Source organism: Aotus nancymaae, unplaced genomic scaffold, assembly GCF_030222135.1.
Source record: "Aotus nancymaae isolate 86718 unplaced genomic scaffold, 86718_ANA_hifiasm-v0.15.2.pri h1tg000059l, whole genome shotgun sequence".
Lineage (NCBI taxonomy): Eukaryota > Metazoa > Chordata > Mammalia > Primates > Aotidae > Aotus > Aotus nancymaae.
In genome coordinates, this window is record NW_026988473.1 from 29,648,732 (window position 1) to 29,674,024 (window position 25,293).

The 25,293-nt window shown below is 33.6% G+C and overlaps 1 protein-coding gene across 2 annotated transcripts in view; it reads right to left on the minus strand.

Annotated features, from left to right (window-relative positions):
- Positions 1-25,293, minus strand: part of ELP4 (elongator acetyltransferase complex subunit 4) — a 256,036-nt gene that overhangs the window by 203,071 nt on the left and 27,672 nt on the right. For both annotated transcript variants that reach the window (XM_012452285.2, XM_012452284.3), the window contains exon 3: positions 21,897-22,018. In XM_012452285.2, coding sequence (XP_012307708.1) covers positions 21,897-22,018 — 122 coding nt within the window. The remainder of the gene's footprint in view (positions 1-21,896; positions 22,019-25,293) is intronic.

Below are 25,293 nucleotides of genomic sequence, written 5' to 3' on the forward strand. Positions count from 1 at the left end.
CTGCCAAACAGCATCACTTGTACAGAGAAATCTTTCATGAAAGGAAGTCAATTGATGTGGCAATCTTCATTGTTGCCGTCTTTTCAGAAATTGCCACAGTCACCCTAACCTATAAGTCAGCAGCCATCAACATCAAGGCAAGACCCTCCACCAGCAACAAGATTACAACTTGCTTAAGGCTCATATAACTGTTACCATCTCTTTTTTTTTAGCAATAAGTTCTTTTTAAATTATTTATTTTTTTAGTCATAATTACTACTATTGCACACTTAGTAGACTATGGTATAGTATAAACATAACTTTATATGCACTGGGAAATAAAAAAATGTGACTCACTTTATTGTGGTGGTCTGGAACCAAACCTGTGTTATCTCCAAGGTATGCCTTTACATCAAAACCAAGGTTGAAAAATAAGACTTATATTTACTTTATTTCATTGATCCTAAGACTCATGTTTTTCTTCACATTACCATCTCTGAAATCAGGATACATTTTACAACTGGGAGAATATCATAATTGTCAGTCTGGAAGCAGACAGAAAGTTATCATGGTTTGCATATGTAAAAACTTGGTTTTTTTTTTTTTTGGTGTGCAAATGGACAAACATAATTCTTCAGTGTTTCAGCCAAAAATCCATATATGAATCAAGTAAAGAAGAATTAAAATCCTGGCTTTTTAGAATACTACCATTGATCCTTCCTGAGAAAATCAAGACAGTGCTTGTACTAACAGTTGCAGGATGGATGTTAATGTTTTAGAATAAAATCTAAGTGCAATATTGCATCGCCTTTAAGAAGTACTACACTGCCAGTGCTCTTGATGACAAAGAGAACAGTATCTTGTGAAAAACATAAATTGGGAAACACATGGATATCAATGACTATGAACCAGAGAGTGATTTAGAACAGTAGTAATCTGAATGGGAGGTTTTATGAGTACCTTACATGTTGTGCTTCTTGTTTTTATAAACAAGTGTGATATGACTTAAAAAATAAGTAAGTCTAAGAAACCTCTTTTCATAAGAATTAAATGAAAATTTTGAGTGAATAGAAACATTCTCAGTTTATGTGGGAATAATTTTTTTTCTCTTAGTAGTATATTTAATAATGATACATCTTACAATCAATGGCCTCTCAGATGCTGATAAAATGGTATGCCTCTGCCATGTGCGGTGGCTCACGATTGTAATCCCAGAAGTCTGGAAGCTAGAGGCGGGTGGATAATGAGGTCAGGAGTTCAAAACCAGTCTGGCCAACATGGTGGAACTCCGTCTCTACTAAAAATACAAAAATTAGCTGGGCGTGGTGGTGGGTGCCTGTAATCCCTGCTACTCAGGAGGCTGAGGCATGAAAATCACTTCAACCTGGGAGGTGGAGGTTGCAGTGGGATGATATCACGCCACTGCACTCCAGCCTGGGCAACAGAGCAAGGCTCCATCTTGCGGGGTGGAAAAAATGGTATGCCTTTAGTAAGTGGATGCATATTCCCTTAGTATCTTTGTTTCTAAGTATTGCATCAACATAAAACAATATTTTACCTGATTATGGTGTTGATAAATGTTATCATGCTAGTAAGTTACCCAGCCAAGACCTATGTGACTACCTGGTTACTCTTCAGTATTTTTTACCATTCTTTTAGCTAAAAAAAACTTAACAAAAATAACAGAAAACAAAAATGTGGTCCTTAAAAATTAATAACAATCAGTGGGATGATTTTTAACTCTTATGAAATACAGAATTAACCCAACCCACGCTAGAAAATAAATCTCTCTCTTTTTTTTTTTCTTTAAGAGACGGAGTCTCACTTTGTCACCCAGGTTGGAGTGCAGTGGCGCGATTGTGGCTCAATGCAACCTCTGCCTCCCGGGTTCAAGCAATTCTCCTGCCTCAGCCTCCTGAGTAGCGGAGACTATAGGTGCACACCACCATGCCCAGCTAATTTTTTGTATTTCAGTAGAGAAAGGGTTTCACTGTGTTGCCCAGGCTGGTCTTGAACTCCTGAGCTCAGGCAATCTGCCCGCCTCGGCCTCCCAAAGTTTTTGAGATTACAGGCGTGAGCCACCACACTGACCTAGAAAATGAATCTTAAAGCAGCAGTGTCATCCTATATATCTGAAAAAAAATCCACTCTATAAAAAATTCTGTTTCAGTGGTTGCCGTATTACTATTCATAATTCAAGTGAAAATGACTTGATGAAAATGACAGGTTGGGGAACAAAGAAGGAACATTCTGATACTTTTGTTATCTAATACCCAGAAATTTATAATGTAAGTTTATATTCAATACATTATCATATTTGAAAGTCCTAAAATTTTTAAGTATGCCAACATTAACTATGCTGCTTACTGGGAGTCATTGACCCTCCAGAGGTGATCACTACTATAATCTATACCATTTGTAATAATGACTGCTTCTAATCAAACAAAAAATTTAATTAATGTTTTGATAAAAGCTCTATTTCAAGAGAATGCTAGGAATAAAACTCTTTAATATTCAACTATTACAACTGTCAATCACAGATCAGAGTTCTCCCCCAAACTTTCAAAAATCCCCAGCCTTTGATTCCTAACCCAGAGCACAAACAGAACCCACTGTATTGTTATATCTTTCTTTCCTAAAAGAGGGATTATCAGAGTTTGGGTTCTTTTCTGCAATTTTGTGGTTTTTGTTCTCAAGTATATGGTATCAAGGGTCAGGAATAAATAAAAATAAAAAGGAGACTTCATAAATTCTATACAAATGACAGGATGGGAAGAAGGAAATTTCTCTTTTTGCCAAATGAAATGGATTAAGAAATTAATATGAATAAAGAAAATGGGTCTACCTTTGAACAAAACAACAGTTTTTCTCCTTTAAAAAATCCTATTTGAAATAAAATTATAAACTTCCCACACAAAAACATTACTCCAGTATTTAAGTATATTTATTTTATTTATTTCCTCACCAGAAACATTTATCTTTATCCAAAGGATGCTGTAAATATATTTCTGCCCATTTCATTACATGCCCTTTCTGTTCTTACTGCTATATTATTTTGTGGTCTTTGTTTTGGCAGATGCACAAGCAAAATCTGATTCCAACAGTTTGACCCTTCTCACTTTTTATGTTCTCGAGGGCATAATAAAACCCAAGATACAATCCCTCAGCAGTTAATGAAGCTTAACCTCACACCCTCTTAATTACCAATGCATTACACCAACTATGGGCATCATACTCCTCTCTAAGCTATTTTACAATTCAGCAGAAGTACTACTGAGCTATTATGTAGCAACATAATCCATGCAGCATGAGAAATCCTTCTTAAAAATAAAATCTTTTGATCCTTGCAGGTTTTGGTAACTGCATAATTAATACTACTTAAGCATTAGCCATGTATCAGTAAGTATGTTACTTTGTTGATTTTTTGTGTTTATTCTGGCAACTTTCATTTTCTGAAAGTTGAAAAACAGAAAATAAACCAAAGATATTATTGATCCATTGCCATAATTTTAATACAAAAGTACTACAAACATCTAACCTGAGTATCCATATATTAACATTATATTTCCTGCATTATCTTCATTTAAAATATTTAGAAAATGGGGGGAGGTGTGACTATAGCTGTTTGAAGCATTAAAAAAAATGTCATAGAATTGCATAAAGACAGGTTAAGGTATACAGCTGATATTGCATGAAAAGTTTTTAAAACTCAGATTTTAAAATTAGTATTAGTGAATTAACTTATTTCCATGCATACTTCAAGCTAAATTCAGTACAGATGAGAAAATATCTTAGTGCAATTTAAGGTATTTTTCTTGAATATAAAAGTGGCAATATTACTGCTATTACAAGAAGGGGGAAAAACACTTTCACATTGGTATACAAATATTGTTTTAATACACTTGTAAGTTAAGCATTTGACAATAATAATGCTTGTTATTTGGCAATTACATCAATTACATGAATCTGAAAATAGAAAGGAAACCAGTAGGATAAGAACAGTGTTCTCAATACTTTTTCATCCCTACCACATTTCTCTTTAACATGCAAACCAGGAATTTACTTAGAAGACTGGATATTATTTCTTTTGTTTTTCTTGATTAAGATAGAGCTAAGGAGGAGGATAACATGAAGAGGAAATGGAAATCTGTATTATGTATTCAAAATAAAAGGATTGCACTAATAAATAAAATAGGATACTATCTTCATTTAAACACAAATCATAACCTAATTATTTAAAAATATTACATTCGAAACCATCATATTTCGAAAAGTACCAATCATGAAAGATCTCAAAAATTTTGATATGTAATTAATCCCTCAGTTCTATCCCAATCTAGTAGTGAGGCTGGGAAAATAAAGTACAGACAGATTTAAATTCCTTATCAATGTCCTAGCAATATGTTTGCTAATAACATAAATAGCACTTCCAAGTCTTGACTAAGGCAGCCACATGCTTTCAATACTGCCTAGGAATGGCAGTGACTCAAAAAGAGTTTAAATGGAAATCATTGATTTTCAAGGCATTTTGATATTAGATTCCGTAATTATTTTCTCACACATATCAAAAATCAAAGCCATCACACTGTTAGCAACAACACTGCAGGTAGTCTATTAATTTTGTCAAATTTCTTACATATATTGAACTAATATACAGATTTTATAAATTTTATATATCGTAATGTAAAGGCTGTATTATACCTTATTTTAAAATGTGCTCTTCAGGCTGGGTATAATGGCTCACACCAGTAATCCAGCACTTTGTGAGGCTGAGGTAGGAGGATCACTTGAGGTCAGGAGTTCAAGACCAGCCTGGCCAACATGGTGAAACCCCATCTCTACTAAAAATATAAAAATTAGCTGGGCATGGTGGTGGGTGCCTGTAATCCCAGCTACTTGGTAAGCTGAGGCAGGATAATCGTCGAACCTGGGAGGCAGAGGCTGCAGTGAGCTGAGATTGCACCACTGCACTTTCTCCTAGGCAACAGAGGAAGACTCCGTCTCAAAAAATAAAAAATAAAATAAAATGTGCTCTTCAAACAAATTTCTTATGAAGAAAGCTTAAAATAAGAAATTCTATGCTTGAAGAATGAACTCTTATCTATTAATATTTCTAACCATAAAAATTTGAGTTTTCCTTTAGCAGGTTTTTTAATGATATAATGTTCATATATTAAATTCTGTCATTGTTTAATCTGGCTCTGTGTATATAGGGTTAATATAAGATAATAACTTGCAAATAATTCTATAGTTAAGGTCAATTAGGTGACTACCACTGATAAAAGTATGTATACTTCTGTGTGTATTATGTATACATATATACACATGCATGGGTATGTGTAAGTGATATAAACAGTCATGCATTGTTTAAGGAGAAATGAGATTCTGTCATTGTGCAAACATCACAGAGTGTACTTACAAAAACCGAGGTGGTATAGCCTACTACACACCTAGGCTATATGGTATGGCTTATTGCTGCTAGGCTACCAACCTGTATAGCATATTAATGTAGAAGACTGTAGGCAAATATAACGCAAGGGTAAGTATTTGGGTGTCTAAATGTAGCAAAGGTACCATAAAAATACAGTATTAGAATCTTATGGGACCACTGCTGTATATGTGGTTCCTTGTTGACTAAAACGTTATTATGTGGTACATGACTGTACATATATATAAAAACAATGTGGTCCTTAGAAAATACTTTGATTAAAATAAATATTTTAAAAAGTGGACAGACCTTTCAACATAATCACTGGTATTTGCAGGTTTAGTTAGTGAGACCATGTGTAGTAATATCCTTTAGTTTACTGTATAGGGGTGGATATTAACTTGTGTTTAAGAAAACATGACAGATGATAATCCATATTAAGCAAACAAGTTATAAAATGATTATTTGAATTATAGAAAGATTCTATGTCTGCAAAATTCTTTGAAGTACTAAAAGTGCCCCCATTGAGTATGAAGCAAAATAATTTCTAAAAACCTGACAGAACTGAAATGTTTCTAAATATAAGTATGTTTTCTTTTAGAAATTGAGATAGTAACAAAGATCTTTACTATCATTATTATTTCTTAAACAGAGGTCAGAGAATTTTTAAGCTTTTGGAAAAGAAGTAGTCTAAAGCTTCAAAAATATCTACTGTCAAGGCCAGGCGCAGTGGCTCACGCCTGTAATCCCAGCACTTTGGGAGGCCGAGACGGGTGGATCACGAGGTCAAGAGATCGAGACCGTCCTGGTCAACATGGTGAAACCCCGTCTCTACTAAAAATACAAAATTAGCTGGGCATGGTGGCGCGTGCCTGTAATCCCAGCTACTCAGGAGGTTGAGGCAGGAGAATTGCCTGAACCCAGGAGGTGGAGGTTGTGGTGAGCCGAGATCGCGCCATTGCACTCCAGCCTGGGTAACAAGAGCGAAACTCCGTCTCAGGAAAAAAAAAAAAAAAAAAAAAAAAAAACTACTGTCAAAAAAATCTCCTACATTAGGAATAAAGTGAGATATTATCTTCATTTAAAAGGTCCAGATCAGTTAAAATCCTAGCATAGGAACACACAAGTGAATAATTTCATTTGTTTGAAGTCATTTTCTTTTATATTTCCAGAACAAACCCAGCTTATGAAAAAGGACACAAGCGAAAATGTTTATGGTATTGTGGGGCACTACATAAGACTGGATATCATGTTATAAATTAAAAAATTATTTACTGTGGTACATTTAGAGTTATAAAACAAAACTGATTTGCATTTTTTTTTTTTTTGAGATGGAGTTTTGCTCTTGTTGCACAGGCTAGAGTACAATGGCATGATCTCGGCTCACTGCAACCTCCACCTCCTGGGTTCAGGTGATTCTCTTGCCTCAGCCTCCCAAGTAGCTGGGATTACAGGCATGCGACACCACACCCAGCTAATTTTGTATTTTTAGTAGAGATGGGGTTTCTCCACGTTGGTCAGGCTGGCCTCGAACTCCTGATCTCAGATGATATGCCTGCCTCGGACTCCCAAAATGCTGGGTTTTACAGGTGTGAATCACCACATCCAGCCCCAAACTGATTTTCTTTATACTCTTTCATTACTGAGAAGTTGAGACAACTGGGTGAAGACATAACAGGCTGTCTTTAATTCCACAGCAGTCTATATGTTATAATTTGTTTTAAAAGGAATAAAGATAAGAAGCTTCACCTCATAGTCTCAAATCTATTCTTAGTTTAATACCATCTACTCCGTTTTTGAAATCGAACAGACTTTTAGACATGTAGCCAAACTGTAAGATGAATATTATATAAACAACAGACACATTTCAAAGGCCTCTGATTTTGTTAAAAAAATCATAATTTGAAAAGACAGATGTGGTGAACTAAGGCCACCTGCTGCCGCTATCAGTTTCTGATTAGCAAAACTTAAAATTTTGGGAAATAAATAATAGTCACTAAAGGGATCATCCCAACACTAGGTGGAGAGAGAGCTTTATCTTCATTGGGGTTTCCACAGTAAAGTTATCCTTTTGTACAAAATAAATATTCACAGCCTGTATATTTAATATGACCCTTGACAGTGTGCGGCCTTTCTCCTTTCATGGCATCCTTAAATGTTGCATTTAGTGGGATAATATGTTAATTTGGGGAGCTGACAAAAATATATTTTTCTTTTAGTTTTAATGGCTCTGGTTTTCAGAATTTGAAGTAATTATCCCTCTAAAAAGGATTGAATATGTTTTCTTCTGAAAAATTAAAAAGTATTCAGAAGAAAAATGAACTTTGTTTTTAGTATTTCCAAGTCTGACTTTGATGGCTTCTTTTCAATAATGATAAGGTGGTATATTTCAATATTTCTTTTGAACATAAAAATATAAGAATGGGTTATTCATTTTTTGGGGTTCAAAATAAAATTTCTGAAATTAAATTTGAGGCCTAAAGTAAGTGCTTTAAGATTTAGAATGCAAAAACCTGATGATTTCATCTTTAATTTGGAACTCTGGAATAAGGTAGCCAGGGTAAGTATTACTCCTCTCTTAATAGAAAAGGCTAAGTGACTTAGGCAGAGTCTTGCAGCTAGTTAAGTAGTAAAGTAGAAATTAAAATCTAAGCTCAGATTCCAAATAAATTTTACCTTCTTGAGAATCAATGTCCTATCACAGACATAGCATTTTTGCTGTATGACTTAGACAACTTTTCTGTATGCAGAATTCCTTTTGTTGACTGATACATAAACATCAATGCTAAATATGTTTATATTACTGTTATAGCAGCAATAGTTGTCACTAGCTACTGATAGAGAGGTGGAGAGTGGGTTTATTCTCCTGCACATTTAAATTTTTATCTTATCCTTCATTTCCTTACTAGAAAATCAGGCACATGCCATCTTTAAAAGCTGGCTAGAAATGTAGGTCACTGGAAGCAGTACTGAGCCTTTGCATGTTTTTTCTTCATCTTTTTACTTTGCCGAAGAAGCTCTAACTTTCACTGCTAAGGGAGAACTCAGAATTTTAAATAAGCTCTCACAGTAGTCAGGAAGAAGAAAAAAAAAAAAGAGTGAAACCCTGGGGTCAAACAGCAAATTTCCGGCTCAACTCACACTTCAGAGTAGTAAGCACTGAAAAGTGTATAGACAGCCTGAAAATTTTCAGAACATAAAAAATGTTGACAAAAAATAATAATAATGGGAAAATATTCTGATTATAGCTCTGCCTTCAAAGGACTCTTCTAATAGTTGTACCTATACGATGAACAAAAGATATATAGTTATAAAATAGCTTTAAGGAAATATAATAAATATCATTATAGAGTCTGGAAAAAGTAAAAATGTGTGGAAAAATATTATTTATAAGGTACTGAGTATACTAAAGCTTGCAAAGTAGACTGATACCAAGGGTCAGAAAATAATTTTTAATTGTTTATAACATGATATAATATACTGCTTTTGTTCTGCATCTGCATATGATTACAACTTTGGAGTTTAGCAAAGTAAAAATGTTCAATGGTATACTGGTCAATTATGGGTTATTACTTTAACTTCATTCTTATAGCTTTCCCATTTTTTGGCAGAAGTAGGAAAACAATGGTTGCATCTGAGATATTTTTGGATTCTACTCACTCAGAAAGACCAGACTATACTACACGCAGAAAAAGCAAACAACTGCCTACTCGCTGTATTCAGACTTCTAATTTTTGTTTTCTGATCAGTGAATAACAGATATATGGCAAATATAAACTTTTAAATCTTGATACCAAAATGACAGAAGAAAAAGAAAACTTGATAATAGTAGTTCAAATTTTACAGTGTTAAGCAAATAATTCTGCTTCACCTAATTCTAAATCAACTAATATTTTTATACTGGTTAAAACTAAAGAATCAAATTAAGCAAAAGATATAAGGTATAATGAATCAGATCTTAACAAATGAGTTCAATATTTGGGTAAAAGTCTGGTATTTTTAGGTATACTATAAACCCTTCAAATATTAAGATACTATTTTAGCTTTTACTTATGGACCTTAAAGTCCATAAAAAAGAATTTAAAAGATGTTAGTCTAAATTTCAACATGTTATATGTATTGCTTTGTTACTAAATGTTCTGTTGCTATGTTAATTCATAAAATATGATATGGTTTATTTTTAATGAACTCTTTATTCTATGACTTATGGTTTATTACAAAGTAAGCATTCATTTTCAACTATGAAAGATTTTCTAGATATTAAATGTGGGAAGTTTCAGCTTGATTGAATTTGAATTATTCATTTGCTGTTATATTTGATATTAAAATATTATATACTGTAAGCTTTTGGTAAACATCAAGGTAGTTCTGATATGCTGACAATTATGTATCTATCCTGAGTAAAATTTAAAAAATACAACTTTTCAGCATGTTTAAAGCACCCTAGCCTCCTACTTTCTGTTAATTGTGGCTGATGCTAGACAGTGCATACTCAATAACAGATAATTCAAAAGTTAATACAACAATTTTTTGCTCTAGAACTTAAACACTTCTTCCTGCAGGAAATGTCATCACTAGCTAATAATCAAAGTTTTAAAACTGACTTTGGCATATTATGAAACAGCTATTTAAATTTACTTTTAAAAATTCTTTTCTCTCCAGTTCTAAAAATATTAACAAATAACTTATTAAGAACTATTAAAAGGATATAAAAATATTAACATTTTCAAGCTCTATAAAAATTTTGTGTGTGCATCTGTATAAAATTTATTTCATGAAAAAATCAGTCTACTAATACATATTTAAATCTTTGAACAGAGAAAATGTAATTTTTACTATTTTATGAAACATTCTCATAGAAAGTTTTCATGGAAAATACTCATCACTACAACTATATTGGCGATGATGACGAAAATTCCTTTAGACAAAAAAGTTAACTGAAAAATACTTACCATATGTGTTTTTAAAAGCTTTAATAACATCATGTATATTGTTCTATAGGATTTTCTAAGGGGTGTAATTTTTCAGCATTACATCTTAATGCTGACTTCGTCGTGAAGGAGCTTTGACTACAATAGGTATGAATATGTTTTCAAAGGATGATGGATAAATTGCTGGGTGGTTATATAACATATCTTAGGCAGCTGATGGGCTTTTTATCTTTTACTTGTCTTTTAGTTATACACAGCTTTAAGATAATTATGGTCTATAAGACTGTCTTTTCCCTATTCTTGTACAGAAATATTTGCCTTGGTTATAGGTTCTAGAAATTCCCAATCATATATCATAAAATTAAAACTAAACAATTAGAGTATTTTTCTTTTACACTGTATCTCTTAAACACTGTTAACTCCTTGGTTTTGGTCATTCATTGTTGGACTATTTGATAAAAATAAAGTTCTAAATATAACTATAATTGAGTTCTGCATACTGAAATCCTATGTGAATATTATGTAGAAAAACCTACTTATCTGTGTTAGTATTCAACATCATATTTTACATTACAAAAATATTTTGTTTATTCTTTTCAGAGAGAGGTTAGAAATGTCTTTGCACTGGTGTCATGAAGAATATAAATAATTTAAATTTTCATCAGTTATAATTTTTAAATATAGTCTATTCTAAACATACACAAATCCCAGACCGCATTAACATATATATTATGTTAAAAACAATACTCTTGTACTTTTTCATAGGAAAATGAGAATGGCATATTATTCTTTTAATCACAGTGTTTGCGCAACATTGTAAGTGTGCCAAAAAATCATATACTGTTTTACTATTCCATAACAAATATGTAAGAAATATAAAATGACAATATTAGGAATTTAAGAACTATTACTAACAGGTAAAATGACTGTATTAAGTATGACTGTATTAAGTACAAAACCAGACATATTTTCAGAGTAGCACTGTGTGAAATACGAAAGCATAATCAAAATTCAATCAGTTAAAAAATGAATCACTAAATATTATTAATTTAGGGAAATGTTAACTCTGTAGATTATTCAGCATATAGGAGCTTTGACTACTGTCAGTACTCATCTATGTAAGTGGTTTTATTTAAAAGCAAATAATGACACTGATAGTAAACAAGTTAATTTTTCCTAAAGATCACACATTCAATTTTATGGTTAACATATAACTTCATTGACTATCAAATCTGAAATGCTATATAAAAACAAATCTAATGCTTAAGACAATTAGGTTTTTTTGTCAGCAGTAATATATTTGATAATACATTCTAAATGCACAAGATAAAGCATAATGAATATGATGGCACTAGAATACATTCCTTAGTTCAAAACTAGAGACAGCAGAGTGGTGGTTGTGAGGGGCTGGAGGGTGGAAGAAATGAAGAGATGTTGGTCAAAGGCTATAAATCTTCAGTTATCAGATGAGTAAGTGCTGAGGATTTAATGTACATCATAGTAACTATAGTTAATAATATTGTATTGTATATTTAAAATTTGCTAAAAGAGTAGATTTAAAGTGTTCCTACCACACCAAAAAGGGTAACTGTGTACAGTGATAAATGTGTTAATCAACTTGATTGTGGTAATCATTTCACAATGTACACTATACCAAATTATGTTATATACATTTTACATATATACAAAAGAATTCATATATATAAAATATATAAACTTCTATTAGTCAATTATATCTCAATAAAGCTAGGGAAGAGGATGGAAGAAAGTCAGAGAAAAATAACAACTTTAAAACAAAACCAAATATGATAGTCTAGAGCAAGAGAATCCTTTAATGCAGTAGTTCCCAACCCTTTTGGCACCAGGGACTGGTTTGTGGAAGACAGTTTTTCCACAGACCAGGATGGTTTCTGGAAGATTCCAGAGCATTAGATTTATTGCACACTTTATTTCTATTATTAAATGAAATAATTATATAATTCACCATAATGTAGAATCAGTGGGAGCACTGAGCTTGTTTTCCTCCAACTAGACAGTCCTATGTGGGGGTGATGGGAGACAGTGACAGATTTTCAGGCATTAGATTCTCATTCAGACTGCACAACCTAGATCTCCTGCATGCGCAGTTCACAGTAGGGTTCATGCTCCTATGAGAATCTGATGTCACCACTGATCTGACAGGAGGTGGAGCTCAGGCAATAATAAGAGTGATGGGGAGCAGCTGTAAATATAGATGAAGCTTTGTTCACTCATCTGCTGCTCACCTCGGGCTGTACGGCCTGGTTCCAGTACTGATCCATGGCCTGGGGGTTGCGGACCCCTGCTTTAATGTATTAAAAATTTTATTATTTAAGGCTCTCTAGTGAAACTGAACCAATAGCGGGTATGCGTGTGTGCAAAGATATTTATTGTAAGAAACTGTCTCATATAATCCCAAGACCTGCAGGGTAGGTTGGCAGGCTAGAGACCTCAGACAGTTAATAGTGTAGTTCCAATCAAGGTCCATTGGTCTGAGAACCAGGAGAACCAAGGTGTAATTCCAATTTGCAGGCTGGCAGGCTCAAGACCCAAGAAGAGTTGATGTTTCAGTAATAGTCAGATAACAGGAAAAAGCCAATTACCAAGTTCAAAAACAGTCAGGCAGGAAAATTTCTCTGACTCGGGATGGTTAGCGCTTTTGTTTTATTGAGGTCTTCTGCTGACTGGTTGATGGCCACCCAAATTAGGGAGGGCTATCTACTTTACTCAGTCTACCAAATTAAATGTTAATTCTATTCAAAATATCCTCACAGGAACACCTAGAATAATATTTGACCAGAAGTTTGGGTATCATGTTTCCTCAGACTATTCATATACAGTAAGCATTCATTTGTCATACACTGTAATAGGCAATAGAAATATAGCAATGACTAAAACAGGGAAGACTTGTATGGAAGAAACACAACAAATACAGAAGTAATTTATAAAGCATATCAGGTGACAGTAAGGCTGTGGAGAAAAATAAGGCAGCTAAGAGGATTGAAGCCTGGAGAGTAGGAGTAGGAAGCTGTAATATTTATTAGGGTAGTTAGGTTAGGCCCTGATGAGATGGTAACATTTGAGCTAAGTCTGAGAGAAGTAAAAAAGTTCTTAGCAAAGGGAACAGCAAATCCAACAGCCCTAATTTTGGAGTATGCCTAGCAAGCAAGGTAGTTCATATAAACAGAATAAAGTCAGGGGGAGATATTAAGTAATGAGGTCAGAGAGATAAAGGGGAGGTAAGAGAATATTAGCTAGAGCCTTGAAAGTCATTATAAAGACTGTGGTCTTTGTCTTTGGGAGAGTTTTGAGTTTAGATGAGTGACATGATCTGATTTACATTTGAAGAGGATCACTCTGAATATTCTAGTGAGATCAGACTGAAAAGAAGCAAAGATAGAAACATGGAGGCCAAGCAATAAATAATTTATGTTCAAAGTAGTCATATTTTAGATATATTTGTATTTCCTGAGAAATTAAAGGAGAGTAGAGGAGAAAAAGAGTTAAGGATGAATCCTTGGTTTTAGGTTTGAGCAAATGAAAGATGTGAGTTGGCATTAATTGAGATGGGAAAGGCTAAAAAAGGAACAGGTTTGGGGAGAGCAGTTCAGGAGTTTGGTTTTGAACATGTTAAATCTGTGATCTCCAATAGACTAAAATAAGCTGTATTGCAGGCAGCTAGATATACAATTGTAGGCAGTTAGATGTATAGAAGGCAGTAGCAGCTCAGGGTAGGTCCAAGTAAATCATAAATTTTAAAGTCATTGGCATATACATAGTACTGATATCTTTGGGACAGACATGATCAGTGAAAGAACAGCGACAGAAGAGTTCTAAGGTCTGAGTCCTAAGACACATCTAGTAAAAGTTTAAGTAAATAAGTAGGAACTAGCAAAGAATGAGAAAAGTGGCTACAGAGGAAGACACCAAGAAAGTGTAGTATCCTGGAAACCAAGAGAAGAAAGTATATCAGGGAGAAGTGATCAATGATATCAAGTGCTGTTGATGAACCAAGTTAGATGAGGCCTAAGAGATGACCACAGTAATATACAGTCCTGTAAATAAAATATCTCAAATTTTATCTCTATCAGATTTGCTAGGGCAACCAAAGTAAAGGGAAGGAAGATAAAATTAGGGTCATAATATGTTTTTGGAAGACTTTCACAAGGTCAAGTGTTATTCTTATTTCATAAAAGAGGAGGTAATGTACAAACAAGTTGCTGAAATTATTTAAAAAACAGAACTTGTACTTGAACATATATTTATTCTGAAATTCAATTTTTCTTAGAAATAGCTTTATTCGGTATAACAGATACATAACAAACTGCCCATACTCAATGCATATAATTTGGTAATATTTTACAAAGGTACAAAGAGAATTTAAAAAGTTCATGGTAAAAGTATACCATGAAAAAACTATATATAACTTATAAAACTTTTCTGAACCAAAATAAACTCATACTAATTTATCTTTACAGGATCTAGTTTGAGGCACTAAGAAGTACTAATAGCAGTTTAAAAGAGCCCCATTAGAGCAATGTGAATTCTGCTAAAATTGAAGTAAGAACAAATAATCAAATTTATGGTAAACCTTGAGATGAAGAATGGTAAAAATCACTGATGCTTTGAGAAGAGTTTATGGGGACAATGTCCCAAAGAAATCAGCACTCTACAAATGGATAACTAATTTTAAGAAAGGACGAGATGATGGCGAAGATGAAGGCTGCAGCTGCACACCATCCGCCATCAATTTGCAGGGAAAAAAACTCATCTTGTTCATGCCCTAATTGAAGAGGACTAACGATCAACAGCAGAACAATAGCCAATACCACAGACATTTCAATTGGTTCAGCTGACACAATTCTGACTAAAAAATTAAAGTTGAGCAAACTTTCCACTTTATGGGTGCCAAAACTGTTGTGCCCAGATCAGCTGCAAAGAAAAGAGCTTTCGATGGAAATTTTGAACAAGCGGGATCATGATTCTGAAGCATGTCTTCAATGAATTATAACCAGCAATGAAACATGGTTTTACCAGTATGATCCTGAAGAAAAAGCACAATCAAAGCAATGGCTAGCAAGAGGTCGAAGTGATGAAGTGAAAGCACGAGTGGACCAGTGAAGAGCAAAGGTCATGACAACAGTTTTTTGGGATGCTCAAAGGCATTTTGTTTGTTGACTTTCTGGGGGGAGAGGAAAAGAACAACAATATCTGCTTATAATGTCTGTTTTGAGAAACTTTTCCAAAGATTTAGCAGAAATGTCTGGGAAATCTTCACTAGTGAGTCATTCTCCACCATGATAAGCTCCTGCTTATGCCTCTCATCTAACAAGGGTATTTTTGCAAGAGTTTCTATGGGAAATCATTATGTCCATCTTACAGTCCTGATTTTGTTCCTTCCAACTTCTTTTTGTTTCCCAATCTTAAAAAAATCTGCAAATGTCACAATTTTTCTTCAGTTAAAGTAAAAAAGACTATTGACATGGTTAAATTCCTAGGACCCTCAGTTCTATTTATTTTGTTTTATTTTGTTTTTTAAATTGCATTTTAGGTTATGGGGTACATGTGAAGAACATGCAAGATTGTTGCATAGGTACACACATGGCACTGTGATTTGCTGCCTTCCTCCCCATCACCTATATCTGGCATTTCTCCCCATGCTCTCTCTCCCCAACTCCCCACCCCTCGTCCCTCCCCTACTTCCCCCCGAGAGACCCCAGTGTGTGATGCTCCCCTCCCTGTGTCCATGTGTTCTCACTGTTCAACACCCACCTATGAGTGAGAACATGCAGTGTTTGATTTTCTGTTCTTGTGTCAGTTTGCTGAGAATGATGGTTTCCAGATTCATCCATGTCCCTACAAAGGACATGAACTCATCGTCTTTGATGGCTGCATAATATTCCATGGTGTGTATATGCCACAATTTCCCTGTCCAGTCTATCATCGATGGGCATTTGGGTTGGTTCCAGGTCTTTGCTATTGTAAACTGTGCTGCAATGAACATTCGTGTGCATGTGTCCTTATAGTAGAACGATTTATAATCCTTTGGATATATGCCCAGTAATGGGATTGCTGGGTCAAATGGAATTTCTATTTCTAGGTCCTTGAGGAATTGCCACACTGTTTTCCACAATGGTTGAACTAATTTACACTCCCACCAACAGTGTAAAAGTGTTCCTATTTCTGCACATCCTCTCCAGCATCTGTTGTCTCCAGATTTTTTAATGATCGCCATTCTAACTGGCATGAGATGGTATCTCAAAGTAGTTTTGATTTGCATTTCTCTAAAGATCAGTAATGATGAGCATTTTTTCATATGTTTCTTGGCCTCATGTATGTCTTCTTTTGTAAAGTGTCTGTTTATATCCTTCGCCCACTTTTGAATGGGCTTGTTTTTTTCTTGTAAATCTGTATTAGTTCTTTGTAGATTCTGGATATCAGCCCTTTGTCAGATGGGTACACTGCAAAAATTTTTTCCCATTCTGTTGGTTGCCGATTCACTCTAGTGATTGTTTCTTTTGCTGTGCAGAAGCTGTGGAGTTTGATTAGGTCTCATTTGTCTATTTTGGCTTTTGTTGTTAATGCTTTTGGTGTTTTGGTCATGAAGTCCTTGCCTACGCCTATGTCCTGAATGGTTTTGCCTAGATTTTCTTCTAGGGTTTTTATGGTGTTAGGTCTTATGTTTAATTTTTTAATCCATCTGGAGTGAATTTTAGTGTAAGGTGTCAGGAAGGGACCCTCAGTTCTTTAAGAATGGACTAAATGACTGGTATTATCACTCATCAAAGTGTCTTGAACTTGATGGAGTTTATGTTTAGAAATAAAGTTTATATTTTTATGCTTTAATTCCATTTTTCCACAAACTTTTTGAAGTCCCTTCATACTTTGGAAACCATTAATATAATAAAGACAAGAAATATATCCATCGTGCTACAAATTTTGCATTTTCCCTTTATTCTCTCCTTCTCGCCATTAATGACTCTATCTTTACAAAATGAGAATAAAGTATTTTATATTTACTTAAATAAAATTACTACATATTTACTCATTTCCAGTGCTTAGATACAAATATCCATTTGGTATTATTTCGATTTTTTTGTAAAAAACTTCAATATTTCTTACAATGAAAGTCTGGTGGTTGTGAATCCTTTCAGATTTTAACATCTGAAAAAGTCTTTATTTTGCTTTCATATAAAAACAACCTTTTTAAATTGTAAAATCTTTGTTTATGAAAGATATAAGCTGGGTACAGAATGCTGAATTGATAGTATTTGTTTCTTTTAGCATTTTAAAGACTTTCTCCTTGTTTTCTGGTTTGTATTGCCTAAAACTAAAAGTCTGCTGTCATTCTTATCTTTGGTCCTATCTATGTAGTGTACTTTTAGTCTCTGGTCACTTTCAAGATTTTCTCTTCATTCCTTGTCTCAAGAAATTTGATTATGTCTCCCCAACTTATAGTGCTCCCCTCCCTGTGTCCATGTGATCCCATTGTTCAATACCCGTCTATGAGTGAGAACATGCGATGTTTAATTTTGTGTTCTTGTGTCAGTTTGCTGAGAATGATGGTTTCCAGGTTCATCTATGTCCCTACAAAGGACGCGAACTCATCGTTTTTGATGGCTGCATAATATTCCATGGTGTATATGTGCCACATTTTTCCTGTTCAGTCTATCTTCGATGGGCATTTGGGTTGGTTCCAGGTCTTTGCTATTGTAAACTGTGCTGCAATGAACATTCGTGTGCATGTGTCCTTATAGTAGAACAATTTATAATCCTTTGGATATATACCTAGTAATGGGATTGCTGGGTCAAATGGGGGGAGAGGTAGCATGGGGAGAAATGCCAGATATAGGTGAAGGGGAGGAAGGCAGCAAATCACACTGCCACGTATGCACCTATGCAACAACCTTGCATGTTTTTCACATGTACCCCAAAACCTAAAATGCAATAAAATAAAATAAAATAAAAAATAAAAAATAAAAAAAAGATATTTGATTATGATGTGCATTGATGTTGCTTTCTTCAGGACTTTTAAAACCTGGAGTTTGCCAAACACCTTAGAATTGTGAATATATTTTTCATTATTTCTGGGATGCTTTCATTCCTTATTTCTTCAAATATTTGTTCTGTACTATTCTTTCTCTCTTCACAGAGTTCAATTACATGTTAGGTACCCTTAAATTATCTTACAGCTCACTAATGCAAGAATCTTTTGTTCCTCAGTCTATTTTCTATGTTTCATCTTGTATAATTTTAAATGCCATGTCTTTTGAGTTTACCAATCTTTTCTTTTTCAGTGTCTAATCCACTTTGCATCTCAAGTGTATTTTTCATTGCAGTCACTGAGTTTTCATCTCTAAAAGTTTAGCTTGTATTTATATTTATATCTTCCATGTTTCCATTTAACATACTTAATCTTCCTTCTAGCTTACCAAATATTTAGAACATACTAATAATAAAACTTATGTTTTTATCTGCTAATTCTATCATGTCATTTCTTTTTTAAGTGACTTTTCTCCTTATTATAAATTAATATTTTCTTATTTCTTTGCAGGTCTATTATGTTTTAATTGGATACCAGACACAGAATATTTTATTCTGTTGGGTGCTGGACACTTTTATATTGCTGTACTTTTGAGCTTTGGAGTGGGACACAGTTAAGTAACTTGAAAACGGTTACTTCAGGCCTTGTTTTTAAGCCTCATTAGATAAGACCAGAGCAGTGTTTTATAATCTGGGCATAATTTTGCTTTACCAATCCAAAGCTCTTCTAAATATTCCAGCTGATCTCTCATGAATTATGAAGTTTTTCACTCTGGCATGTGGGAGCAGGAATTATCGTTGGGCTTCTAATATTTTCAGGAAGTTCTTTCTCTACCCTCAGGCCATTTCCTCACATTTCCACATGTACATGCACAGGTGAGCACTCATCTGAAGACTAGAGGGAGACCCTATGTAGATTCCTAACTGACTGTATGTATACCTCTTCCCTTTCAGGTACTCTGTTTTATAAATAGAATTTCCTTGACCTCCTTGTGCTCCTAGCTCTGTCTCCTGAAGGTCATCTTATCTTGTGTTTCTTTTCTTTGCACTATGGCTTGGAAACACTGTACTCAGTAAAGTAGGGAAATTACAGGGTTTGCCTTCTTTGTTTTGTATATCTCAGGTATCACTTTTATTATCTGATGCCAAGTGTTTTGAAAATTGTTGTTTCTTAAACCTTGTGCTGCTTTTTTTGTTTGTTTTTTGGGGCTTTTTTTTTTTTAGCTGTTTCAGGCATGAGGAGAAATCTAGACCTTATTAATCTATTTTGGTGAGACATGTGCAACTTGGTCAGACATGGTGCACTTTTTAAGAGTCTAATTTTTGTAACTGTAGTTTTATATTTTATTCTCCTACACCATAAAATTGTTGTATGACTAAGTCTTTGCAGCACCCAATTACTTCCATAAATGACTGGCTATTTTATAAAAGCTTGATGAAAAAGCTAGTATTTCTTTTATACCTTCAAACTCCTTCATATAATCTAAAGAAGGATATGTAAAGTACACTGAGATTTTTAATAAATTCAAGGCACTCCTAAGAAAGATGTCAGAGATTACTTTTGAAATTAAAATGTTCTCTAAAACAAACTGTGCAAGTTTTATAACATCAGCTACCTGGGTTGGAAGAGGAAAAAATAAAAATAAAACACTTTATTTTAAAAAGCACATATAGGCATTTCTGCTTCTGTTCTGGCAAAATTTTCCTATGATGGCTATGTAGATGTTTGATATAAAATCTTCATCTTACTATGTTATGAAATATGCCATGAACAACCGGTATAGCTTACTTACAATAATGGTTTTGGCCTTTACTACACTGTTCCTAGCAAGTGTAGCACTGTCTAGAAGTTGGCCAAGATGATAAAAGTTAGAAAAAGAGCAAAAAAAGTAAAAACACCAAGAAATATAAAAACTAAACAACAAAAAAAGAGATTAAAAAAAAAATTAGCCCTACACCCAGAGGAAAATCAATTATATACAGGTATCAGCTCTGGATTTTACAATAGTATTATTTAATAAGCAAAGTCTGAATCATATGAATGAATTATTTTAGTTTTGGCTTCAGCGTTATAGTAACTTTTATACTAAGGCACAGAAGTTTGTTGGCATCTGTTCACAGGTATTATGAATTAGTATTTATTACGTTACAAATTCCTTATAAATTACTTACTAATTTGCCATTTTACAAACTATGTACTAAAATTAAAATATCCTATGGAAAAATGACTTTAGATTATGAACTCTATTCAAATAATGGCTTAAATTAGGATTCTGTTATGGATAAAGAAACTAAGAATTCTAAAATTTAAAAGTGTCCTCTCTTAGGAAAAAAGTGTGCTTTGGCTTAAAGATTCAGTACATTAATGACATATTTTATCATGTAAGAGAATCATTTGGGGCATTCTCCAAGAAAAATAATATTAATCAGTGAGTACTTCTAATTTCTGACTCTTCTGATTTATACGTCTGGCATACTGGTAATATAATTACCAATCTGCAGTTATTTTTCTTCACCTAATGTTTTTGAGTTCTTTTATTATCATGACTGTGTAGAATATTATCTCTTAGATATAATAACTTTTATATGCATGAACATTTTAATTTCCTTAGATACCTTTAGAAAGAAACTATGATTAAAGCTTGCAGTAGGCTGGGTGCAGTGGCTCATGCCTGTAATCCCGTAACTTTTGGAGGCCCAGGTAGGAGGATCCTTTGAGGTCAGGAATTCAAGACTAGCCTGGCAACATAGTGAGACCTCATCTCTACAAAATTAAAAGAAAAAAACTGCCTAAAGCTTGCAGTAAAAATGGCAAATATTGTAGTGCCTTGGAACCAGTTTATTTTTTCTCGTGCCAAATAGAAATGTAAAAGACTTAAAATGTCTTATTGAGCCAATTTGCTCGATGTCCCTTTTGTTTTCATTCCATTATTTGCTTTAACTCATATAGTTATGATTTCCTATGCTTTTATCTAATAGTTTTAGGCTGAAAATTCAAATTTCAAATTTCTTTTAAGGAATTCTTAAGAGTAACAGTTAAGTCATACTTCGTTAGTAGTACAGAAAAGCTTAGATTTTGGAAAATTTGCTTTGGCTCAGTAGCAGTCAAAATGAAGATGTTATAATTAGTAGTAAAAAATTAAAGAATATTTTCCCCTTTCTCCAATAATAAGTATAAACTAGAACTTTTTGCTATTAAGCATGACTTTTGTGAATGCCTGGTCTTATAATTTTATTTAGTGTCAGTTTTCAATAGTTTAATATTTCCCCACCTCTCATATGAACCTTAAAAAAATTGTTAAAGAACACTAGTTTAAAACTTAACTCTACGTTCAAATAAAGTTGATATTTTTTACTGAGATTTTAAAAACCATATGGTCCCATTAATGCATTTAAATATAGTTTGTATACATACAAACATATATCTTGTTTATACATATAAACAATATTTTTCATGAAACATTCAAAATGCAATATTAAGTTCATATATTCTATACCTGTAAAATGTTGGCAGGGTCCTCGTTAGCAGATGCAACCAACAAAGTATGCCCATTGACAATTCCTTCTGCCAGGAAATACTTGAAGAGCAAAGATGAGTAAATATTATATTTATCCTCCTCTGTAAAAAAGAAAAAGTTACAGTTAGAAACATATAGCAAGATAAGAATCAAATGGCTATCAAACAGCAAGCACGCTCATATGTTTTTATAATTTTTTTCCTTAAAACAAGTATATGAGGTGGAACAATAATTATGTATTCCTGAGGCACAGATAGGCTAACAGACTTATAAAGAGTGTCAGTGAGAAACAGGTACTTTTAATAGACTTTCTGGTTCCAAACATCATTTTCCAACTACTACATCACTTTGATATCCACAAAATTACCCCCTGCACATACATACACACTTCAGGTATAGGGAACTTCACTAGTAAATTTAAACATTTTAAGGAAGAAATAATACCAATACTTAAACGCCTTAAAAAGGAAAAGGAAACAATTCCTGCTTTATAGGCCCATTATTACTCTAACATCCAAACTAAAGAGTTTTACAAAACTACACACCATTATCAAATTTGAGGAAGTCATTACACCAATCCTACATGTACTCTTTCAGAAAGGAGGAAAGAATGAAACACTTCTAAACTCATTTTATTAGGGCAGTATTACCCTAAAACCAAAACTAGACCAATATACCACAGAAACAGAAAGGTATAGACTAATACGCTCCGTGCAAATATATGAAAATAATCCTTTGAATATCGTAAAACCAAATACAGCTTAAGTATATTTATATTAGATAATTATAATTTTGTTTTAAATACTGTAAAACCAAATCCAGTAATATTACATCTTCTACTTTACATATGAGATCTACAAAAAACCTATAGATAACATCCTTAATGGTAAGATAGAATGCTTTTCCCTTGAGATTGGGAAAAATGGAGGTGTATCCACTTTCACCATTTCTAATCAATATTGTACAGAAGGCCTGAGCTGTGTAATACTACTGGCTTTGGTTTTATGGCATTCAAAATCAAATTATAATTATTATACATGATATATTATAATCATAAACATATATAGTAATATAATTATTATATTGTAGTTATATAATTGTATAGTAATGCAATACAATAGAGTACTTATATTAGGGCAATTATAATTATATTGTCATTATAATATATAGAATTATAATTATCCTGTGGTTATATTGCATTAATATATTTTATACAGTAATATATATATCATATCACTGGAATTGGCTTTATAGTATTTAAAGAATATACTATACTAACACTATACTAATTATACTCTACTTTACTAAATATTAATTGTACTTCTACATAATAGTAACAAATAATGGGAATGGAAATTTTAGAAATCCTACTCGCAATTAAACATTTTGGATAAATTTTACAAAATATGTGCATGAAGTAGTTCTACACTGAAAAGTACAAAACATTCTGAGAGTAAAGAAGACCTAAGTAATTCGAGAGATATATCATGTTCATGGGATAGAAGATGCAAATCTTCAAATTGATCTGTGGATTTAATGCAATCCGAATAGAAACCCCAGTAAGCTTTTTGGAGAAATTGACTAAGTAATTCTAAAATTTACAAAGAAATTCAAAGGTCATAGAATACAGTTGATATTGTTTGGGTCTGTGTCCCTGACTAAATCTCATGTCAAATTGTAGCTGGAGGTGGGGCCTGGTGGGAAGTGATTGGTTCATGAGGGTGGATTTTCCCTTTGGAAAATTTACAATTTGACATGACTAAATCTGATGTAAAATTGTAGTTGGAGGTGGGGCCTGGTGAAACGTGATTGATTCATGCAGGTGGATTTCGCCTTTGGTCCTATTCTCATAATAGTGGGTCATGATGAGATCTGGTTGTTTAAAAGTGTGTACCACCTCCCCACTCTTTCTCTTCCTCCTGCTCCCGCCATGTGAGACACACCTGCTTCCCCTTTGCCTTTGGCCATGACTGTAAGTTTCCTGAGGCCTCCCCAGCCACACTTCCTGTACAGCCTGCAGAACCATGGGCTAATTAAACCTCTTTTCTTTACAAATTACCCAGTCTCAGGTATTTCTTTAGAGCAGTGCGAGAAGGAACTAATATAACAGTCAAATAAATTTGAACAAAGAACACAGTTGGAAGACTTAACATTTTATTTCAAGACTTACTATAAAGCTACAGCAATCAAGGTAACATGGAATTAGCAAAAGAACAGAAATACAGATCAGTGGAAAAGAAAAGAGTCCAGAAATAAATCAATAAAATCGGCTTTTGACAAAGGTGGGGAAATAATTGTTTTTGTAACAAATGGTCCTACAATAACTGAATTTCCATATTTAAACAACAAAAAGCAATTAAAAACTTCAATCTTGTCTCATAGTACACTCAACAGAAAAACATAAAAACTTCCATCTTACCTCTTGTACTAGTACTAAATATTAGCTTGAAATGGATCACGCACTTAAATGCTGAAACAATTAAAACTATTAGAAGAAAATGTGGGGAAATTCTTTGCAACCTTGGAGTAGGCAAATGTTTCTTAGGACATTAAAGCATGAACAGGAGAAAAAGATGGATAAATTAAACTTCATCAAAATTTTAAAAATTTGCCTTTGAAAAGACAGCAAATAGGAAGATATAAAAAGGCAAACCACAAATAGACAATATTTGCAATACATATACTTGGTAGAGGATTGGTATCCAGTACATATTTTTGCAACTTTTACATTGCAATAAGAACACAAACTGTACAACATAAAAATGAGAAAAAGATGTGAACACAACCTTTACAAAGGATGATACATGAATGGCCAAAAAACATTAAAAGATGTTCAACTGACAATCATGTGGAGCAAATAAAATGCTCCAACATTGCTAATGGCAATGCAAAACATTGTAACTACATTAGAAAAGTTTGTCAGGCCAGCTGTGGTGGCTCACACCTGTAATTCCAGGACTTTGGGAGGCTGAGGCAGGTGGACTGCTTGAGGTCAGGAGTTTGAGACCAGCCTGGCAAACACGGTGAAACCCTGTCTCTACTAAAAACACAAAAATTACCTGGCATGGTGGTGCATGTCTATAATCCCAGCTACTTGGGTGGCTGAGGAAGGAGAATCACTTGAACTAGGAAGTGGAGGCTGCAGTGAGCTGAGATCACGCCACTGCACTAGCCTGGGTGATAGAGCAAGACTCCGTCTCAAACAAGATAAAACAAAACAAAAACAGTTTGGCACTTTCCAAAAAAGTTAAAAATACACTTATTATAGGATCCAGAAATTCTACTCTTGGGTATTCACCCATGAGAGTTGAAAATACAGGTCTGTATAGATTTATACAGAAGGTTTATGGCAGCTTTTTTTTTAATAGCCAAAACT